Source organism: Bombina bombina, chromosome 4 (genome assembly GCF_027579735.1).
Source record: "Bombina bombina isolate aBomBom1 chromosome 4, aBomBom1.pri, whole genome shotgun sequence".
Classification (NCBI taxonomy): Eukaryota; Metazoa; Chordata; class Amphibia; order Anura; family Bombinatoridae; genus Bombina; species Bombina bombina.
The window spans coordinates 205329363-205352791 of record NC_069502.1 but is presented as its reverse complement, the minus strand read 5'-3'; the positions used below and the strand labels follow the sequence as shown (position 1 = coordinate 205352791).

The window sequence follows — 23429 nt, the reverse complement described above, 5'->3', positions numbered from 1 at the left end:
TTGGATGTTGTTCGCGCTCTAAAATTCTATTTAGATGCTACAAAGGATTTTAGACAAACATCTTCCTTGTTTGTTGTTTATTCTGGTAAAAGGAGAGGTCAAAAAGCAACTTCTACCTCTCTCTCTTTTTGGATTAAAAGCATCATCAGATTGGCTTACGAGACTGCCGGACGGCAGCCTCCTGAAAGAATCACAGCTCATTCCACTAGGGCTGTGGCTTCCACATGGGCCTTCAAGAACGAGGCTTCTGTTGATCAGATATGTAGGGCAGCGACTTGGTCTTCACTGCACACTTTTACCAAATTTTACAAGTTTGATACTTTTGCTTCTTCTGAGGCTGTTTTTGGGAGAAAGGTTTTGCAAGCCGTGGTGCCTTCCATTTAGGTGACCTGATTTGCTCCCTCCCTTCATCCGTGTCCTAAAGCTTTGGTATTGGTTCCCACAAGTAAGGATGACGCCGTGGACCGGACACACCTATGTTGGAGAAAACAGAATTTATGTTTACCTGATAAATTACTTTCTCCAACGGTGTGTCCGGTCCACGGCCCGCCCTGGTTTTTTAATCAGGTCTGATAATTTATTTTCTTTAACTACAGTCACCACGGTATCATATGGTTTCTCCTATGCAAATATTCCTCCTTAACGTCGGTCGAATGACTGGGGTAGGCGGAGCCTAGGAGGGATCATGTGACCAGCTTTGCTGGGCTCTTTGCCATTTCCTGTTGGGGAAGAGAATATCCCACAAGTAAGGATGACGCCGTGGACCGGACACACCGTTGGAGAAAGTAATTTATCAGGTAAACATAAATTCTGTTTTCTACGTTTCAGGTGTTAACTGCCAAGGAAAGAAAAACACAAATAGATGATAGGAATAAGCTAACGGATCATTTTATTGTCACACTTCCTATGTTGCTGTCTAAGGTATGTATTGTCACTTTAACTGTAAAATTCCTTTTTATGATTTTCTTTTATGCCCCCATGTGCCATGTGCATGGTCTTTACAGTTTTCCAAGGAAATAATGCTTTAACATGCTTTAACATGCTTCCAGTTATTCAAAAGATTTTTGTCACAAAGTTTGCATAAAGATACACAATTTAGAGAAAACAAGGTTTAAGTTGCAGCAGTTGGACTGGACTGCAGGCATCATTGCTGAGTTAAAGGGACATGCCTTTAAAATTTTAAATCCACATAGATGCATTAGTTTTTTTAATAGAAACATTTTTGCAATATACATCTATTGGCAAAAATGCTTCTAATTAAAACTTATCGCTGTTTGTTTTAACATTTTTCTCTGTACGAGCATGTGAAGAATTGATAAATATTCTCAGTGCACCAGCATTTTAAATACAGCAGCTGCCCAGAGCGCCAGTGGGGCTTGTATCATGTCTGCAATTAACAAATTGAGTCATTACCAGATGGTACAAGCACCTTGGACTTTGAGTTAGTGCTGAGTTTAAAATGACGGTACATACTTAAAGGGACACTGAACCCAAATGTCTTCTTTTGTGATTCAGATAGAGCATGCAATTTTAAGCAACTTTCTAATTTACTCCTATTAACAATTTTTCTTCGTTCTCTTGCTATCTTTATTTGAAAAATAAGGCATCTAAGGGTTTTTTTGGTTCAGAACTCTGGGCAGCACTTTTTATTGGTGAATGAATTGCATTTCAAATAAAGATACCAAGAGAATGAAGACAATTTGATAATAGGAGTAAATTAGAAAGTTGCTTAAAATGTAATGCTTTCTCTGAATCACAAAAGAAAAAATTTGGGTTCAGTGTCCCTTTAAATACACTTTTGAAACAGATATAGCTTTTATTAGAAGCATTTTTGCTAATACATGTATATTACAAAAATGTTTCTAATTAAAACTGAAATGCATAAATTTGGATTCCAGTTTTGGCTGGAATTTCCCTTTAAGCTTGACAGGCAATGCTTCTTGTACATATGGCCCACTCTAAATGTATTTACAACTGCTCACGCATAAACTGGCGCTATCCCCTTCACTCATTGCCAAGTATTAGGAGAACCCCCTCTTCCAAAGGTCCCTGAGATCAGATATGTGAAAAAAAATACTGGTGCTATAGTTGCTGGAGTGACGAGATATTATATATATATATATATATATATTTAAAAACCAGGATATAAAAGCACATAATTAACAAATATCGGAAAATGTAATCACAGATATTAAAATAGTACTCAAAATGCAACAAATACATTTAATAAGAGCAGTTTATTAACTCATGAGCAAGATTTATTATCTATAATACATTGGACGTCCAAACTAATAAGCCTATAAAATAAACCTAAAAGCATACAAACATAGTGAAATGCCAAGCTTGGTCTTAAATTCTCAGAGAATATTTAAACGCTGCAGCATAGAACTACGAATAGTTCCAAAGTGTTTGAGGTTTATCTGTAAGTTTATACTGATCCACAACCTGATATATCATTCTGCTAAGTCCTAAGGTTTTTGCTTACCAGAATGTCTTCAAGTGGGTCTTTTTCTTTGTCCGCTCCGGCGGCTCCTACCTCCATGTCTGTGTAGTGACCTTTCCTCTTACCCGATTTCACTTACTGCCGTCTCTTTCCAGCTATGGCGTGTGATGTAGGTGAGCCAGGATTTCACATGACCGTTGTCAGCTTTACTCCTCAGGGGGAATCCCTTGAATATGTGGCATGAAGGCAGTTGCCAAAGGGAGAAAAAGGATTCTAGACAAGGAACTGTATGAAAGTCTAAAAACACTCAAATACACTCAGTTCAAGGGTCTCCAGTTATAGATGTCCACTGTCAAAGCTCCTCCAAAAACATGCGTTTCACCCCTAAAGGGCTTTCTCAAGATATGGTTGAGCTCAAAACAAAGCCTTTTTAAATCCTGCAATTATTTCTCAATGGCTTTCTTCAGATTGAGATTAATTTTTCTTAAGGTGGTATACACCTATATTCTTCCTTTATACATTAGTTGTCCACAGTCAATTATTTTTTAATCATTATTAGTTATAACACACTCAATCATACATGAATAGGGGAAACATCTAATTTATAGTTTAAACCCCATGGATCAAGTGTTTTAAACTCTTTCTGAAACTCTGATTTAGATGTTACCCAATTCATATATGATTGTGGTGTTAGAATTAATAATGCTTTAAGTTGATGCTCTACTAAAACCTGCCCGAATTGTAGTTTTGTAAATATGTGTTTTATAAATATCTATGTGAGCTATAAGAGAAAATATATAGATATATGTGAAAATGGATATAAATATATATTTGCAAATAGAATATATACCAGCTAATGTATCCATTTATTTGATTTGAAATGACTGTGGACAAATAATGTATTGAGAATTTGGTATAAACGGACTGACTCAACATAAGGAAGAATATAGGTGTGTACCACCTTAAGAAAAGTTAACCTCAATCTTAAGAAAGCTGATGATAAATAATTGCAGGATTTAAAAAGGCTTTGTTTCGAGCTCCACCATATCTTGAGAAAGCCCTTGAAGGGTGAAACGCGTTGATTTTGGAGGAGCTTTGACAGTGAATATCTATAACTGGAGTCCCTTGGACTGAGTGTATTTGAGTTTTTTTAAACTTTCATACCATTCCTCGTCTAGTATCCTTTTTCTACCTTTGGCAACAGCCTACACGCCATATATTCAAGGCATTCCCCCTGAGGAGTGACACTGACAACGGTCACGTGACATGGACATTCCAGTTTATCATAAATCCCCTGTCTGTAATTTAGTGTGAAACACACTGCGTTATCAGACTCATGTTAAGTAAGTTTGCACCTCTTTTATGGCTTTTTGTCCAATAAAGAGGTGAGATGGGTCCTGTTCCTACTCTAGGATCTGTGCCTTGTTCACACTTATATATTTTTATGAACCCCAGCCATTGGGGCTCTGAGGGTTGCGTTTTGGCGCATGCAGTCCTTTTGCCCTAAACGTCATCCAAAGGGCACAGTAACATAGTGTTTGGGATCGAAATACCACGCTGTGTGTTAAAATAACAAATAACTTCATTTTGTTATGGACAATTCTATGCTATTAGAAAGTCTGGAGGAATCTTCCTCGGTGTCTTCTCTAGATAACAAGTGTATGCTTTGCAAATTATCAACTGTACACCCTCCAGCACAGCTTTGTTATAATTGCTTGGCCCAAGCGGTCAGACTGTGGTGGAGCCCCCTCAGGTTTTGTCCCTGTAAGAGCCTACTACTGCTTCTCAAGCCTCAGCTGAGGTCCAACATCCAATAAGTTTGGAAGGAGGCTCAATTCCGGCTGGTGCGAGCCATCTAACTGGCGTTCTTTCTGCCCGAATTGAGGCGGCTGTCTCTGCTGCCCTAAACGCTAGACAGGTATCAGCGAAAAGGAAGAGAAAGGTTAAACATTGTTCTCCAACATGTAGCCCTGCTGTGACGGTGGAGGTTATGACAGATAATTTTGGGCAGCCTTCTCTGGACGACCCTTTATTTGGCTCTGAAGGGAGACCCTTCTGAGTCTGAAGAGGACTCAGAAGAGGGCAGGATTAGACTGAAATCGGATCAGCTTCGGCTCTTGCTGAAGGTCTTGTCGACCCTGGGTGTTTTGGCGGCCAAGCTGCCCAAGGAGGTCCAGATTCAAAAGCTGGAAGCGGCATTCAAACCTAGGGCTACTGAGGTCTTCCTGGTACCCAATATTATTATGGAGATCATCTATAAGGAATGGTATAAGCTGGTCGGCCTTTAATAGATCCATTCCCATTCCAGCGGTCTACGCAGAGGTCTGGAACAACGTTCCAAAGGTGGATGGCACACTGTTGAACTAAAGGATACTGTTGGCATTCTTTTCAAACTCCTAGAGCTCTGGAGTTTCTACAAGATGGTCTGGAGAATGCTTATCAGTCAATTCCAACTATCATTTTTTGGCCTTTTGTACCACACAAAGATTACCAAATTTCCTGATGATCAGGCTTTTGCACAGACCTTGATTATAATTAAGCTGGTAATTTAGCCAGTTACTCCACCTTGGAATCTTTGTTTTTGAGGGGTCTTCCAACCTCTCCATTTGATTCCTTACATGGTAGGATTATTCAGCTTCTGTCATGGAAGGTTCTCTTCCATCTTGAGTGTTGTGCTTTGCGTTGCAAGCCTCCTTGCAATACACATAAATCCTTGTGGGAATTAATCTCCTGGCCACCAGGAGGAGGCAGACACCCCACACCAGAGCTTTAACCCCTTAGTAACCACAGCACTTTCTCTTGTAAGGTGTATACAGTCCACGGGTTCATCCATTACTTGTGGGATATTCTCCTTCCCAACAGGAAGTTGCAAGAGGACACCCACAGCAGAGCTGTCTATATAGCTCCTCCCCTAACTGCCACTCCCAGTCATTCTCTTGCAACTCTCGACAAGAAAGGAAGTATCAAGAGATATTTGGTGACTTAGTGTAGTTTTACCTTCAATCAAGAGTTTGTTATTTTTAAACGGTACCGGGGTTGTACTGTTTTTCTCTCAGGCAGAAATTAGAAGAAGAGTTCTGCCTGGAGATTTGATGATCTTAGCGGTTTGTAACTAAGGTCCATTGCTGTTCTCACACATAACTGATGAATATGGGAAAACTTCAGTTGGGGGAACGGCCTGCAGGATTACCTGCTTTGAGGTATGTTCAGTATTTTTATTTCTAGAGAGAGGAATAAGTTCTAGAAAATGCTGACAGAGCCTTGTGTATTTGAGGTAAGCCTGATGCAGTGATTTAACAGCGACTGGGATCATGCTTACATAACAGGGTAATACTCATGTTAATATTCATATTGCTTAGTGACAAAACATTTACATGATTTCAAAACTAGGACGTTTTTTCTCTGAGGGAGATAAGTATTTATTTGAGGCCTAGTTTCCACATGGCTAGTCAGTTACTCCCAGGAGTATTTTCTTAAGGCCCCTCTGACATCCAGTACATGGTGGGAGGGGCCTATTTTTACTGTGCAGTTTTAATTCAGACTGAGACATCCAGCTTCCCTAGAAGAGTCCCCTGGCATCTGAGAACCATTTCAAAGGGGTTATTTCTGCACAAAATCGTTTTTATGGGCAGGTAGGAGCCTCAGCAGAGCTGTGGCATGGTGCTCAATTGATTTTTAACGTTTTTCAATCTGGCTTGGGGCCTAAGGGATTAATCATCCATTTGCAAGTGGGTGCAATGCTGCTTTAGTCCCTTATTCACACTGTAAAAATTTCAAAGATTTTAATGTATTTTTTCACTGTTTTGCAGTTAAAGTGCTAGTTTTTTTCTCTTAAAGGCACAGTAACGTTTTTGTTTAAAGGGACAGTCTACACCAGAATTTTTATTGTTTTAAAAGATAGATAATCCCTTTATTACCCATTTCCCAGTTTTGCATAACCAACAGTTATAATAATATACTTTTAACCTCTGTGATTATCTTGTATCTAAGCCTCTGCAAACTGCCCTTTTTTTCAGTACTTTTGACAGACTTGCATTCTAGCCAATCAGTGCCTGCTCCCAGATTACTTCACGAGCACAGTGTTATCTATATGAAATATGTGAACTAACACCCTCTAGTGGTGAAAAACTGTTAAAATGCAATCTGAAAGAGGTGGGCTTCAAGGTATAAGAAATTAGCATATGAACCTCCTAGGTTAAGCTTTCAACTAAGAATACACAGAGAACAAAGCAAAATTGGTGATAAAACATAATTTATGTAAGAACTTACCTGATAAATTCATTTTTTTCATATTAGCAAGAGTCCATGAGCTAGTGACGTATGGGATATACATTCCTACCAGGAGGGGCAAAGTTTCCCAAACCTCAAAATGCCTATAAATACACCCCTCACCACACCCACAAATCAGTTTAACGAATAGCCAAGAAGTGGGGTGATAAGAAAAAAGTGCGAAAGCATAAAAAATAAGGAATTGGAATAATTGTGCTTTATACAAAAAAATCATAACCACCACAAAAGGGTGGGCCTCATGGACTCTTGCTAATATGAAAGAAATGAATTCATCAGGTTAGTTCTTACATAAATTATGTTTTCTTTCATGTAATTAGCAAGAGTCCATGAGCTAGTGACGTATGGGATAATGACTACCCAAGATGTGGATCTTCCACGCAAGAGTCACTAGAGAGGGAGGGATAAAATAAAGACAGCCAATTCCGCTGAAAATAATCCACACCCAAAATAAAGTTTAAATCTTATAATGAAAAAAACTGAAATTATAGGCAGAAGAATCAAACTGAAACAGCTGCCTGAAGTACTTTTCTACCAAAAACTGCTTCAGAAGAAGAAAACACATCAAAATGGTAAAATTTAGTAAAAGTATGCAAAGAAGACCAAGTGGCTGCTTTGCAAATCTGATCAACTGAAGCTTCATTCCTATACGTCCAGGAAGTAGAAACTGACCTAGTAGAATGAGCAGTAATCCTTTGAGGCAGAGTTTTACCTGACTCGACATAGGCATGATGAAACAAAGATTTTAACCAAGATGCCAAAGAAATGGCAGAAGCCTTCTGACCTTTCCTAGAACCGGAAAAGATAACAAATAGACTAGAAGTCTTTCGGAAATCCTTAGTAGCTTCAACATATTTCAAAGCTCTAACTACTTCCAAAGAATGCAACGAGTTTTCCTTAGAATTCTTAGTATTAGGACACAATGAAGGAACCACAGTTTCTCTACTAATGTTGTTAGAATTCACAACCTTAGGTACAAATTTAAAAGAAGTTCGCAACACCGCCTTATCCTGATGAAAAATCAGAAAAGGAGACTCACAAGAAAGAGCAGATAATTCAGAAACTCTTTTAGCAGAAGAGATGGCCAAAAGAAACAAAACTTTCCAAGAAAGTAATTTAATGTCCAGCGAATGCATAGGTTCAAACGGAGGAGCTTGAAGAGCCCCCAGAACCAAATTCAAACTCCAAGGAGGAGAGTGACTTAATAACAGGTTTTATACGAGCCAAAGCTTGTACAAAACAATGAATATCAGGAAGACTAGCAATCTTTCTGTGAAAAAGAACAGAAAGAGCAGAGATTTGACCTTTCAAGGAACTTGCAGACAAACCTTATCCAAACCATCCTGAAGAAACCGATAAAATTCTAGGAATTCTAAAAGAATGCCAAGAAAAATGATGAGAAAAACACCAAGAAATGAAAATCTTCCAGACTCGATAATATATTTTCATAGATACAGTTTTACGAGACTGTAACATAGTATTAATCACAGAGTCAGAGAAACCTCTGATTGTGAATCAAGCGTTCAATCTCCATACCTTCAAATTTAAGGATTTGAGAACCTGATGGAAAAAAAGGACCTTGCGATAGAAGGTCTGGTCTTAACGGAAGAGTCCACGGTTGGCAAGTGGCCATCCGGACAAGATCCGCATACCAAAACCTGTGAGGCCATGCTGGAGCCACCCGCAGAATAAACGAACGTTCCTTTAGAATCTTGGAAAAAGAACTATAGGAGGAAAGATATAAGCAGGATGATACTTCCAAGGAAGCGACAATGCATCCACTGCTTCCGCCTGAGGATCCCTGGATCTGGACAGATACCTGGGAAGCTTTTTGTTTAGATGAGAAGCCATCAGATCTATTTCTTGAAGTCCCCATATTTGAACAATCTGAAGAAATACCTCTGGGTGAAGAAACCATTCGCCCGGATGTAGTGTTTGGCGACTGAGATAATCCGCTTCCCAATTGTCTATACCTGGGATATGAACCGCAGAAATTAGACAGGAGCTGGATTCCGCCCATACAAGTATTCGAGAGACTTCTTTCATAGCCAGAGGACTGTGAGTTCCTCCTTGATGATTGACATATGCCACGGTTGTGACATCGTCCGTCTAGAAACAAATGATCGACTCTCTCTTTAGAAGAGGCCACGACTGAAGAGCTCTGAAAATTGCACGGAGTTCCAAAAATGTTGATTGGTAATCTCACCTCCTGAGATTCCCAAACCCCTTGTGCTGTCAGAAACCCCCATACAGCTCCCCAACCTGTCAGATTTGCATCTGTTGAGATCACAGTCTAGGTTGGAGGAACAAAAAGAAGCCCCCTGAACTAAACGATGGTGATCTGTCCACCACGTCAGAGAGAGTGTCGAACAATCGGTTTTAAAGATATTAATTGAGATATCTTTGTATAATCCCTGCACCACTGGTTCAGCATACAGAGCTGAAGAGGTCGCATGTGAAAACGAGCAAAGGGAATCGCGTCCAATGCAGCAGTCATAAGACCTAGAATTTCCATGCATAAGGCTACCGAAGGGAATGATTGAGACTGAAAGTTTCGATAAGCTGAAACCAATTTCAGACGCCTCTTGTCCGTCAGAGACAGAATCAAGAACACTGAATCTATCAGGAAACCTAAAAAGGTTACCCTTGTCTGAGGAATCAAACGAACTTTTTGGTAAATTGATCCTCCAACCATGTTCTTGAAGAAACAACACTTATAAAAGACTGGAAAGGTTCTTTCTAGAGAAAATGAGCAATGGGAATTGAATCCAATGCTGTTGCCATAAGACCTAAAACTTCTATGCATATATAGCAACTGAAGGAAATAATAGAGACTAAAGGTACCGATAGACGGAAACCAATAACATTATCCCTTGTCTGATAGAGACAAGGACAGTGACACAAACTACCTAGAAACCAAAAAAAAAGGTGACCCTTGTGTGAGGAATCAAGAGCTTTATAAAAGAAGATCCTCTAACTATGTACATCGTCGGTCGTTAAGGGGTTAAATGACCCAATATCCCCAAAAATTTCTTTAATATTACAGAGAGCGCATGTAATTTTATGCAACTTTCAAATTTACTCCTTTTATACATTTTTCTTCATTCTCTTGCTATCGTTATTTGAAAAAGCATGAATGTAAGCATAGGAGCCGGCCCATTTTTGGTTCAGACCTGGGTAGCGATATGCAGGTGCTGAACCATAATGGGCCAGCTCCTATGCTTACATTCCTGCTTTTTCAAATAGTAAGTAGCAATAAAATGGAAAAAAAATTATAATAGGAGTAAATTAGAAAGTTGCTTAAAATTGCATGCTCTATCTAAATTGTGAAATAAAAAAAATTGGGTTTTGGTTACCTTTGACTGCCTGAGTGCTAACGATGGCTCTGAGCCGTCGCAAATTTTCCTCTCAAGTGCCAACGACGGCTCAGAGTAATCGCTAGCACTCCCCCACCTTCGTGGAGTTCTGGGGACCTCCATCTACTCCCACCCTAGCGATCTGGCCTGTATATTGACGGCATCGCCAGGGCTTCATGTTTTGCACAGCGACGTCACGCAATGACGTCACTGCGCAACTTTATTTAAAACTGACAATTGTCAGTAATAGGGAGATAGGGGCATGCTGCTTAGATGCCTGTATCTCAGGCATCTAAGCAGCTACAGACCCCTAAAGACCCACCATTGGAAAGGTAATCGTCTTAACTTTCCAATGGTATAAGTCTTTAATGTGTATATAAAAAAATAAAAAAAGATGGAAAAAAACAATTAACATTTAAAAAAAAAAAAAAGGATTTGGGGGTCTCTAAAGGCACATAAAGATCACAATTGCCTAGAGACCCCCAAAATACATATTCTAAAAATAAAGTTGTTTGCTAAATAATCACCCTGGTAACTCTCGTTACTGCAGTGATCATCTAACTAAGAAATGTCACATTCCCTTTTGCAATACGGACTGATAATATATTTGTAATCCCATAATCACCTGGATAATGTGGTTACAAATTAATAAATGATAAAGAAGGAATGCTATTAAATGCTATTAAAATATTTTTATATTCAGCCTTTTAGCGTGCATGGAAGATGAGTAAAACGCCCTCTTTATGCAGCTCTCTCCATCTTTCAAAACTTCTGTATTTTTGGCCAAGAAGCTTATTTTTTGCAATAAAAATTACATATTTTCTAGCGACATAATTCCTTTAAAAATATCTATTTTGTAAAGAGAATTAAAAAAACAAAAAAATGTCTTTCAACTTTACGGGGTTATGTCTGCAATCGGACAGCTGTTGCCACCTGAGAAATTAAGATACATTAAATAAAGTACACATTTTTGAAAAGGTACACCCTTTGGCGCATCAGTATTGCTAGCACAAAAATAGACAATATATTAAGTGGAATATGGCTCTTTGCTAAAAATAAAATATTTTTTATGCAAAGCACCATATTCCATTAATTGTTGCGCACCTCAATTATGTGCTAGAGATACATGTAGCCCCTGATTTGATGCGCCAAAGAGTGTACTTTCTACAAATGTGTGCTTTGTGTACCATGTTTTAATTCCAAGTGGCTAGAACAGTTTATTTGCAGACATGGCAATCTTGAAATCTTCTTAAAAAAAAAAAAAAAAAAAGCATTTCAACTTTTATGGGTTATGTCTGCAATCAAACAGCTGTAGAAACCTGGGAAACAAAAATACATTAAAGTACACATTTTTAGAAAGTACACCCCTTGACGCATCAAATTAGGGGCTACATGTATTGCTAGCACAAAAATAGACAATGTAATAATAAGTGGAATATGGCTCTTTGCTTAGATTTTTTTTATTTTTAAGAAATGCAACTTATTCCATTAATTGCTGTGCACCCCAAATTCATGCTAGAAATACTTGTAGCCCCTCATTTGATGCACCAAGGGGTCTACTTTCTGAAAATGTGTTCTTTGTGTACCACATTTTAATTTCTCAGTTGGCTAGAACTGTTTAATTGCTGAAAGCAGTACAGTAAATTCTAAGATGCTATTTTAATTAATTTATCAAATAGACAGTGGGGAAAAAAACAGTGAAATGTTCTTAATTTCTGCTTATTTCAGACAGGTCACCTACTACAAATATTTATCCACACTGGTTTTGATGGACGATAGAGCTTAGAAAAATAAAATTACATACTATTTGTCAGGAGTAAAAAAGAATACTTTTTTAAGACACGAGTCCACGGATCATCTTAATTACTAATGGGATATTCACCTCCTGGTTAGCAGGAGGAGGCAAAGAGCACCACAGCAGAGCTGTTAAATAACTCCTCCCTTCCCTGCCACTCCAGTCATTCTCTTTTGCCTCGGCTGAGGCCGCTTTTGGGAGAAAGGTTCTTCAAGCAGTGGTGCCTTCCGTTTAAGTTCCCTGTCTTGTCCCTCCCGTATCATGTGTACTCTAGCTTGGGTATTGAATCCCATTAGTAATTAAGATGATCCGTGGACTCATCGTGTCTTTAAAAAGAAAAGAAAATGTATGCTTACCTGATAAATTTATTTATTTCTTGACACAATGAGTCCACGGCCCGCCCTGTTCTTTTAGACAGGTTGTGGGTTATGTAAACTTAAGACACCTCTGCACCTTGGCTTTTCCTTTCTTAAGGCTCTTAAGCTGGCTAATTCTTTCATTAGGGATGCCACCTTTCAGATCGCCAAGCTGGCGGCTAAGAATGCAGGATTTGCCATTCTAGCGCGTAGAGCGTTGTGGTTAAAATCTTAGTCTGCTGATGTGTCCTCTAAATTGAAGCTTTTGGCTATTCCTTTCAAAGCAAAGACCCATTTCTGACATTACGGGAAGTAAGGATCATCTCCTACCTCAGGATAAAGCAGCTAAACAAAGGGGTAAACAGAATAATTTTCGTTCCTTTCGAAATTTCAAGGGTGTCCCCTCTTCTTCCGCTAAACAGGAAGGGAGTTTTGCACAAGCCAAGTCCATCTGGAGACCCAACCAGGCTTGGAACAAGAGTAAACAACCCAAGAAGCCCGCTGCTGCTCCCAAAACAGCATGAAGGGGTGGCCCCCGATCCGGGACTGGGTCTAGTAGGGGGCAGACATTCTCTCTTTGTCCAGGCTTGGATAAGAGACGTTCAGGATCCCTGGACACTGGAAATCGTGTCCCAAGGGTATCGACTGGAGTTCAAAAATTCCCTCCCAAGAGGGAGGTTTCTTCTTTCACGATTGTCTGTAGACCAGATAAAAAGAGAGGCGTTCTTACGTTGTGTAAAAGACCTCTCCACTATGGGAGTAATTTGTCCCGTTCCAATGCAGGAACAGGGGCAGGGGTTTTACTCAAATCTTTTCGTGGTTCCCAAAAAAGAGGGAACTTGGTATGCCGATCTGGTGGACATGTCCTCTCTGCAACCGTGGCAGCTTCCATTGAGGCAGGACCTTCTCATTCAGGGACCCTTCCATCATCCAAATCTAGTTTCTCTGCAGCCGACTGCTTGGAGATTGAACGCTTGATTTCTCTTGTAAAGGTGTATCCAGTCCATGGGTTCATCCATTACTTGTGGGATATTCTCCTTCCCAACAGGAAGCTGCAAGAGGACACCCACAGCAGAGCTTTCTATATAGCTCCTCCCCTAACTGCCGTCCCCAGTCATTCTCTTGCAGCTCTCGACAAGAAAGGAAGTATCAAGAGAGATGTGGTGACTTAGTGTAGTTTTTACCTTCAATCAAAAGTTTATTTTTAAACGGTACCGGTGTTGTACTGTTTTTACTCTCAGGCAGAAATTGGAAGAAGAATTCTGCCTGGAGGTTTTGATGATCTTAGCAGTTTGTAACTAAGGTCCTTTGTTGTTCTCACACATAACTGCAGAGTATGGAAAGAAAACTTCAGTTGGGGGGGGGGGGGGGCGGTCTGCAGATTGCCTACTTTGAGTTATGTTCAGTATATTTTTTTCTAGAGAGATAAGGTCTAGAAAATGCTGACAGTGCCTGGTATATTTAAGGTAAGCCTGATACAGTGATTTAACAACAACTGGGATCATGCTTGCAAATAAGGGTAATATTCATGTTAATACTTATATTACTTGGTGTAACAACGTTTGCATGATTTATAAAAATAAAAACGTTTTTTCTCTGAGGGTGATAAATCTTTATTTGGGGCCTAGTTTTCCACATGGCTTGGAACAAGAGTAAACAACCCAAGAAGCCTGCTGCTGCTCCCAAAACAGCATGAAGGGGCGGCCCCCGATCCGGGACCGGATCTAGTAGGGGGCAGACATTCTCTCTTTGTCCAGGCTTGGATAAGAGACGTTCAGGATCCCTGGGCACTGGAAATCGTGTCCCAAGGGTATCGACTGGAGTTCGAAAATTCCCTCCCAAGAGGGAGGTTTCTTCTTTCACGATTGTCTGTAGACCAGATAAAAAGAGTGGCGTTCTTACGTTGTGTAAAAGACCTCTCCACTATGGGAGTAATTTGTCCCGTTCCAATGCAGGAACAGGGGCAGGTGTTTTACTCAAATCTTTTTGTGGTTCCCAAAAAAGAGGGAACGTTCAGACCCATTTTAGATCTCAAGAGTCTAAACAAGTTTCTCAGAGTTCCATCCTTCAAGATGGAGACTATTTGGACAATTCTCCCATTGATCCAGGATGGTCAATATATGACTACCGTGAACTTAAAGGATGCATATCTTCATATTCCTTTCCACAAAGATCATCACCAGTTTTTAAGGTTTGCATTCCTGGACAAACATTTTCAGTTTGTGGCTCTTCCTTTCGGGCTGGCCACAGCACCCAGGATCTTCACAAAGTTTCTAGGGTCTCTACTGGTGGTTCTCAGACCGCGGGGCATTGCAGTGGCGCCTTATCTGGACGATATTCTGATCCAGGCGTCATCTTATCAACTGACAAAATCTCATAAAGACATGGTTCTGTCCTTTCTAAGGACTCACGGGTGGAAGGTGAATCTAGAAAAGAGTTCACTAATTCCACAGACAAGGGTTCCTTTCCTGGGAACTCTAATAGATTCTATATCCATGAAAATCTTCTTGACGGAAGTCAGAAAGTTAAAGATTCTGAGTACATGCCGAGCCCTTCAGTCCAATCCTCGGCCATCAGTGGCTCAGTGCATGGAGGTAATTGGATTGATGGTGGCGGCAATGGACATCATTCCATTTGCTCGTTTTCATCTCAGACCGCTACAACTGAGCATGCTCAGGCAGTGGAATAGAGATTATGCAAATTTGTCTCCTCAGATAGATCTGGATCAGGAGACAAGAGACTCTTCTTTGGTGGTTGTCGCTGGATCATTTGTCCCAAGGGACGTGCTTCCGCAGACTCTCATGGGTGATGGTGACAAGGGACGCCAGGGTGCAGTCTGGAATTCCCTGAAGGATCAGGGTGTGTGGACTCGGTCGGAGTCTCTACTTCCAATCAATATTCTGGAATTGAGAGCAATATTCAATGCGCTTCAGGCTTGGCCTCAGTTAGCTTCGGACAAATTCATCCGTTTTCAGTCGGACAACATCACGACTGTGGCTTACATCAATCATCAGGGAGGAACAAGGAGCTCCTTAGCGATGACAGAAGTATCCAAGCTGCGGAATCTGTTGGCGCTCTACAAATAACCGATAATAAATAATAATAATAATTATTATTCGGTGGAGCGGAGGCTCACTCTTGTTATCTGTCAGCAATCTATATCCCAGGAGTGGACAACTGGGAAGCGGATTTTTTGAGCAGACAGACGTTTCATCCGGGGGAATGGGAACTCCATCCGGAGGACTTTGCCACTTTGATTCTCAGATGGGGCAGACCGGAGCTGGATTTTATCGCATCTCGTCAGAATGCCAAGCTCCAGAGTTACGGATCCAGGTCCAGGGATCCTCAAGCCAAACTGATAGATGCCTTGGCAGTGCCTTGGTCGTTCAACCTAACTTATGTGTTTCCACCGTTTGCTCTCCTTCCCCGGGTGTTTGCTGGGATCAAACAGGAGAGGGTATCGGTGATTCTCATTGATCCTGCGTGGCCTCACAGGACTTGGTATGCCGATCTGGTGGACATGTCCTCTCTGGAACCGTGGCAGCTTCCATTGAGGCAGGACCTTCTCATTCAGGGACCCTTCCATCATCCAAATCTAGTTTCTCTGCAGCCGACTGCTTGGAGATTGAACGCTTGATTTCTCTTGTAAAGGTGTATCCAGTCCACGAGTTCATCCATTACTTGTGGGATATTCTCCTTCCCAACAGGAAGCTGCAAGAGGACACCCACAGCAGAGCTGTCTATATAGCTCCTCCCCTAACTGCCACCCCCAGTCATTCTCTTGCAGCTCTCGACAAGAAAGGAAGTATCAAGAGAGATGTGGTGACTTAGTGAAGTTTTTACCTTCAATCAAAGGTTTATTTTTAAACGGTACCGGTGTTGTACTGTTTTTACTCTCAGGCAGAAATTGGAAGAAGAATTCTGCCTGGAGGTTTTGATGATCTTAGCAGTTTGTAACTAAGGTCCTTTGCTGTTCTCACACATAACTGAAGAGTATGGAAAGAAAACTTCAGTTGGGGGGACGGTCTGCAGATTGCCTGCTTTGAGGTATGTTCAGTATATTTTTTTCTAGAGAGATAAGGTCTAGAAAATGCTGACAGTGCCTGGTATATTTAAGGTAAGCCTGATACAGTGATTTAACAACTGGGATCATGCTTGCAAATAAGGTTAATATTCATGTTAAAGGGATACTAACCCCAAATTTTTTATTTCATGATTCAGATAGAGCATTCAATTTTAAGAAACTTTCTAATTTACTCCTATTATCAATTTTTCTTTGTTCTCATGTTATCTTGATTTGAAAAAGCAGTGATAAAAGGTTAGGAGCCGGACCATTTTTAGATTAGTACCTCGGTAGCGCTTGCTGATTGGTTTGCTACATTTAGCCACAAATCAGCAAGTGCTACCCAGGTGCTGAACAAAAAATGGGCCGGCTCTAAAGCTTACAGTACTGCTTTTTAAAATCAAGATAACATGAGAACAAAGAAAAAATGATAATAGGAGTAAATTAGAAAGGTGCTTAAAATCTCATGCTCTATCTGAATCATGAAAGAAAAAAATTGGGTTTAGTATCCCTTTAATACTTATATTACTTAGTGTAACAACGTTTGCATGATTTATAAAAATAAAAACGTTTTTTCTCTGAGGGTGATAAATCTTTATTTGGGGCCTAGTTTTCCACATGGCTTGTTAGATTACTCCTAGGAGTACTTTTTCAAGGCCCTCTGACTTTTAGTGCATGGTAGGGAGGGGCCTATTTTCAAGCTCTAAATGTGCAGTTGATTTTCAGTCAGACATCCAGCTTCCCTGAAGGAGTCCTCTGGCTTATAGGACCTCTATAGACGGTTTTGTTCCTGCAAAAATCGTTTTTAAGGGCAGGTAGGAGCCACAGCACAGCTGTGGCAGTGTGTTTGTTTGTTAGCAGTTTTACTGTTTTTCTAATTCGTTTTTGGGCCTGAGGGGTTAATCATCCATTTGCAAGTGGGTGCAATGCTGCTTTAGTCCCTTATACACACTGTAAAAATTTCGTAGAGTTTACTACTTTTTATCACTGTTTTGCAGTTTTATGTGGTAGTTTTTTTTCTCTTAAAGGCACAGTACCGTTTTTAAATTATTGCTTTTTTCACATTTATTAAAGTGTTTTCCAAGCTTGCTGGTCTCATTACTAGTCTTTTAAACATGTCTGACATAGAGGAAACTTCTTGTTCATTATGTTTAGAAGCCATTGTGGAACCCCCTCTTAGAATGTGTACCAAATGCACTGACCTTTCTGTAAGTTATAAAGATCATATTATGGCTTTTAAAGATTTATCACCTGAGGTTTCTGAGACTGACAAAAGGGAGGTTATGCCATCTAGCTCTCCCCACGTGTCAGAACCTATAACTCCCGCTCAAGGGACGCCAAGTACATCTAGCGCGTCTAATGCGTTTACCTTACAAGACATGGCGGCTGTTATGAATCATACCCTCACAGAGGTATTGTCCAAACTGCCAGGGTTACAAGGAAAGCGAGACAGCTCTGGGGCTCAAACAAATACAGAACTCTCTGACGCTTTAGTAGCTATGTCTGATATACCCTCACAATGTGCAGAAGTCGAAGCAGGAGAGCTTCTATGTATGGGTGACTTCTCTGATTCAGGGAAGGCGTTACTTCAGTCTGACTCTGAAATGACAGCATTTAAATTTAAGCTTGAACACCTCCGCGTGTTGCTCAGGGAGGTTTTAGCGACTCTGGATGACTGTGACACCATTGTAGCCCCAGAGAAATTGTGTAAAATGGACAAATACTTTGCAGTGCCTGTTTACACTGACTTTTTTTCCAATCCCTAAGAGGTTTTCAGAAATTATTACTAAGGAATGGGATAGACCAGGTGTTCCGTTCTCTCCCCCTCCTGCTTTTAAAAAGATGTTTCCTATAGATGCCGCTACACGGGACTCGTGGCAGACGGTCCCTAAGGTGGAGGGAGCAGTCTCTACCCTAGATAAGCGTACAACTATTCCTGTCGAGGACAGTTGTGCTTTCCTAGATCCAATGGATAAAAAATTAGAGGTTTTATTCTCCAGCCTCTTGCATGCATTGCCCCAGTCACAGCAGCAGCGGCTTTCTGGTTTGAGTCTCTGGAGGAGGCTCTACAGGTAGAAACCCCGTTGGATGATATCCTTGACAGGCTTAAAGCTCTTAAGTTAGCCAATTCATTTATTTCTGACGCCGTTTTTCATTTAACCAAGCTAACGGCTAAAAATTCAGGTTTTGCCATTCAGGCGCGTAGGGCGCTATAGCTTAAATCCTGGTCAGCTGATGTCACTTCAAAGTCTAAACTTCTCAATATCCCCTTCAAAGGGCAGACCCTATTTGGGCCTGGACTGAAGGAGATCATTTTTGATATTACTGGAGGAAAAGGCCACGCCCTTCCCCAGGATAGGTCCAACAAGTTAAGGACCAAACAGACTAATTTTCGTTCCTTTCGAAACTTCAAGAGTGGCGCAGCTTCATCTTCCTCTTCTACAAAACAAGAGGGAAATTTTGCCCAGTCCAAGCCAGTTTGGAGACCTAACCAGGCATGGAACAAGGGGAAACAGGCCAAAATGCCTGCTGCTGCCTCTAAGACAGCATGAAGGAGTAGCCCCCGATCCGGGACCGGATCTAGTGGGGTGCAGACTTTCTCTCTTCGCCCAGGCTTGGGCAAGAGACGTCCAGGATCCCTGGAGATTGTTTCCCAGGGATATCTTCTGGATTTCAAAGCTTCATCTCCAAAGGGGAGATTTCATCTCTCACAATTATCTGCAAACCAGATAAAGAGAGAGGCATTCTTACATTGCGTTCAAGACCTACTAGTTATGGGAGTGATCCACCCAGTTCCAAAGGAGGAACAGGGGCAGGGCTTCTATTCAAATCTGTTTATAGTTCCCAAGAAAGAGGGAACTTTCAGACCAATCTTGGATCTCAAGATCCTAAACAAATTTCTCAGGGTCCCATCCTTCAAGATGGAGACTATTCGAACCATCCTACCTATGATCCAGGAGGGTCAGTATATGACTACCGTGGATTTAAAGGATGCTTATCTACACATTCCGATACACAGGTATCATCATCAGTTTCTCAGGTTCGCCTTCCTAGACAGGCATTACCAGTTTGTGGCTCTTCCCTTCGGGTTAGCCACGGCACCAAGAATCTTTACGAAGGTTCTAGGGTCCCTTCTGGCGGTTCTAAGGCCACGGGGTATAGCAGTGGCCCCTTACCTAGACATCCTGATACAGGCGTCGACTTTTCAAATCGCCAGGTCCCATACGGACATTGTTCTGGCATTCCTGAGGTCTCACGGGTGGAAAGTGAACAAAGGAAAGAGTTCTCTCTCCCCTCACAAGAGTTTCCTTCCTAGGAACTCTGATAGACTCAGTAGAAATGAAGATTTATCTTAGAGGTCAGGTTGTCAAAACTTCTAACTTCCTGCCATGCTCTTTATTCCACCTCCCATCCATCAGTGGCTCAGTGTATGGAGGTAATCGGATTAATGGTAGCGGCAATGGACATAGTTCTGTTTACCCGCCTACATCTCAGACCACTACAACTTTGCATGCTCAATCAGTGGAATGGGGATTACACAGATTTGTCCCCTCTACTAAATCTGGATCAAGAGACCAGGGATTCTCTTCTCTGGTGGCTATCTTGGGACAGATGCCAGCCTTCTGGGCTGGGGTGCAGTCTGGAACTCCCTGAAGGCTCAGGGTTCGTGGACTCAGGAGGAGGCCCTCCTTCCGATAAACATTCTGGAACTAAGAGCGATATTCAATGCTCTTCAGGTTTGGCCTCAGCTAGCTGCGGTCAGGTGCATCAGATTTCAGTAGGACAACATCACGACTGTAGCCTATATCAACCATCAGGGGGGAACAAGGAGCCCCCTGGCAATTTTGGCGGTTTCAACGATAATTCTATGGGCAGAGGTTCACTCTTGCCATCTCTCAGCTATCCATATCCCAGGAGTAGAGAACTGGGAGGCGGATTTTCTAAGTCGGCAGACTTTTCATCCGGGGGAGTGGGAGCTCCATCCGGAGGTATTTGCCCAGTTGATTCAACTATGGGACAAACCAGAACTGGATCTCATGGCGTCTCGTCAGAACACCAAGCTTCCTTGTTACGGGTCTAGGTCCAGGGATCCCAAGGCAGCGCTGATAGATGCTCTAGCAGCGCCCTGGTCCTTCAGCCTGGCTTATGTGTTTCCACAGTTTCCTCTGCTCCCTCGTCTGATTGCCAAGATCAAGCAGGAGAGAGCTTCGGTGATCTTGATAGCCCCTGCGTGGCCACGCAGGACTTGGTATGCAGATCTGGTGGACATGTCATCTTTTCCACCATGGACTCTGCCGCTAAGGCAGGACCTTCTACTTCAAGGTCTCTTCAAACATCCAAATCTAATTTCTCTACGTCTGACTGCTTGGAGATTGAACGCTTGATTCTATCAAAGCGTGGTTTTTCCGAATCGGTCATTTGATACCTTAATTCAGGCTCGAAAGCTTGTCACCAGGAATATCTATCATAAGATATGGTGTAAATATCTTCACTGGTTTGAATCCAAGGGTTACTCATGGAGTAAGGTCAGGATTCCTAGGATATTATCTTTTCTCCAAGAAGGGATTGGAGAAGGGATTGTCAGCTAGTTCCTTAAAGGGACAGATTTCTGCTCTGTCTATTCTTTTGCACTAACGTCGGGCTGAGGTTCCAGACGTTCAGGCGTTTTGTCAGGCTTTAGTTAGAATCAAGCCTGTGTTTAAACCTGTTGCTCCGCCATGGAGTTTAAATTTAGTTCTTAAAGTTCTTCAAGGGGTTCCGTTTGAACCTTAGCATTCCATAGATATTAAGCTTTTATCTTGGAAAGTTCTGTTTTTAGTAGCTATCTCCTCGGCTCGAAGAGTTTCGGAGTTATCTGCTTTACAATGTGATTCCCCTTATCTGATTTTCCATGCAGATAAGGTAGTGTTATGTACCAAACCTGGGTTTCTTCCTAAGGTGGTATCTAATAAGAATATCAATCAGGAGATTGTTGTTCCTTCACTATGTCCTAATACTTCTTCAAAGAAGGAACGTCTATTACACAATCTTGACGTGGTTCGTGCTTTAAAATTTTATTTACAAGCTACGAAGGATTTTCGTCAAACATCTGCTTTGTTTGTTGTCTACTCTGGACAGAGGAGAGGCCAAAAGGCTTCGGCAACTTCTTTCTTTTTGGCTAAGAAGTATAATACGCTTAGCTTATGAGACTGCTGGCCAGCAGCCTCCTGAAAGAATTACAGCTCATTCTACTAGAGCAGTAGCTTCCTCATGGGCTTTTAAACATGAGGCTTCTGTTGAACAGATTTGTAAGGCGGCGACTTGGTCTTCGCTTCATACCTTTTCGAAATTCTATAAATTTGATACTTTTGCTTCTTCGGAGGCTATTTTTGGGAGAAAGGTCTTACAGGCAGTGGTGCCTTCCGTTTAAGTTCCTGCCTTGTCCCTCCCTTCATCCGTGTCCTAAAGCTTTGGTATTGGTATCCCACAAGTAATGGATGAATCTGTGGACTGGATACACCTTTACAAGAGAAAACAAAATTTATGCTTACCTGATAAATTTATTTCTCTTGTAGTGTATCCAGTCCACGGCCCGCCCTGTCATTTTAAGGCAGGTGTTTTTTTATTTTTAAACTACAGTCACCACTGCACCCTATAGTTTCTCCTTTTTTCTTGCTTGTCTTCGGTCGAATGACTGGGGGTGGCAGTTAGGGGAGGAGCTATATAGACAGCTCTGCTGTGGGTGTCCTCTTGCAGCTTCCTGTTGGGAAGGAGAATATCCCACAAGTAATGGATGAACCCGTGGACTGGATACATCACAAGAGAAATAAATTTATCAGGTAAGCATAAATTTTGTTTTTATCTAAGCAAGGGTTCTCTGATTCGGTCATTGATACCTTGATTCAGGCACGTAAGCCTGTTACAAGAAAGATTTACCATAAGATATGGCGTAAATCTTTATTGGTGCGAATCCAAGGGCTACTCATGGAGTAGGGTTAGGATTCCCAGGATTTTATCTTTTCTCTAAGAAGGATTTGAGAAAGGGTTATCAGCAAGTTCCTTAAAGGGACAGATTTCTGCTTTGTCTATTTTGCTACACAAGTGTCTGGCAGATGTTCCAGACGTTCAATCTTTTTGTCAGGCTCTGACTAGAATCAAGCCTTTGTTTAGACCAATTGCTCCACCTTGGAGTTTGAATTTAGTTCTTAAGGTTCTTCAAGGGGTTCCGTTTGAACCCATGCATTCCATAGATATTAAGTTGTTATCTTGGAAAGTTTTATTTTTGGTTATTTCTTCTGCTCGCAGAGTTTGAGCTTTCAGCTTTACAATGTGATTCTCCTTATCTTATTTTCCATTCTGATAAGGTGGTGTTACGTACCAAACCTGGTTTCGTTCCTAAGGTTGTTTCTAATAATAATATTAATCAGGAAATTGTTGTTCCTTCCTTGTGTCCTAACCCTTCTTCTAAGAAGGAGCGTCTGTTACATAACTTGGACGTGGTCCGTACACTGAAGTTTTACTTGCAGGCGACTAAAGAATTTTGTCAATCATCTTCATTATTTGTTGTTTTTTCTGGAAAACGTAGGGGCCAGAAAGCTACGGCTACCTCTTTATTTTTGGCTGAAGAGTATCATCCGTTTTGCATACGAGACATTTCTAAGACAGGTATTTATTTTTTTTATTTTTTTTTAAACTTCAGTCACCTCTGCACCTTTGGCTTTTCCTTTCTCTTCCTAACTTCGGTCGAATGACTGGAGTGGGAGGGAAGGGAGGAGCTATATATACAGCTCTGCTGTGGTGCTCTTTGCCTCCTCCTGCTGACCAGGAGGCGTAATCCCATAAGTAAGGATGAAATCCGTGGACTCGTCATATCGTAAAAGTAACAACTTTATCAGGTAAGCATAAATTTCCTTTTTATAAACTTTGCCTCCTATGGAGGTTGTGAAGTAAAGTTTGTGCTAAGATTTCTACATTGACATGCGCTTCTCAGCATTTTGAAGCCCGATTTCTCTGAGTACAGCGAATGTCAGAGGGATGTGAAGGGAGTATCACCTATTGAATGCAATGGTTTTCCTCACGGGAGATCTATTTCATAGGTTCTCTGTTATCGGTCATAGAGATCCATCTCCTACCTCCCTTTTCAGATCGA

General features: G+C 41.2%; 1 protein-coding gene across 1 annotated transcript in view; it reads left to right on the top strand.

The window, feature by feature from the left end:
* Positions 1-23429, top strand: part of STAG1 (stromal antigen 1) — a 788714-nt gene that overhangs the window by 236744 nt on the left and 528541 nt on the right. Inside the window, exon 12 of the mRNA XM_053709754.1 lies at positions 829-921. Within this exon, the coding sequence (XP_053565729.1) occupies positions 829-921 (93 nt within the window). The remainder of the gene's footprint in view (positions 1-828; positions 922-23429) is intronic.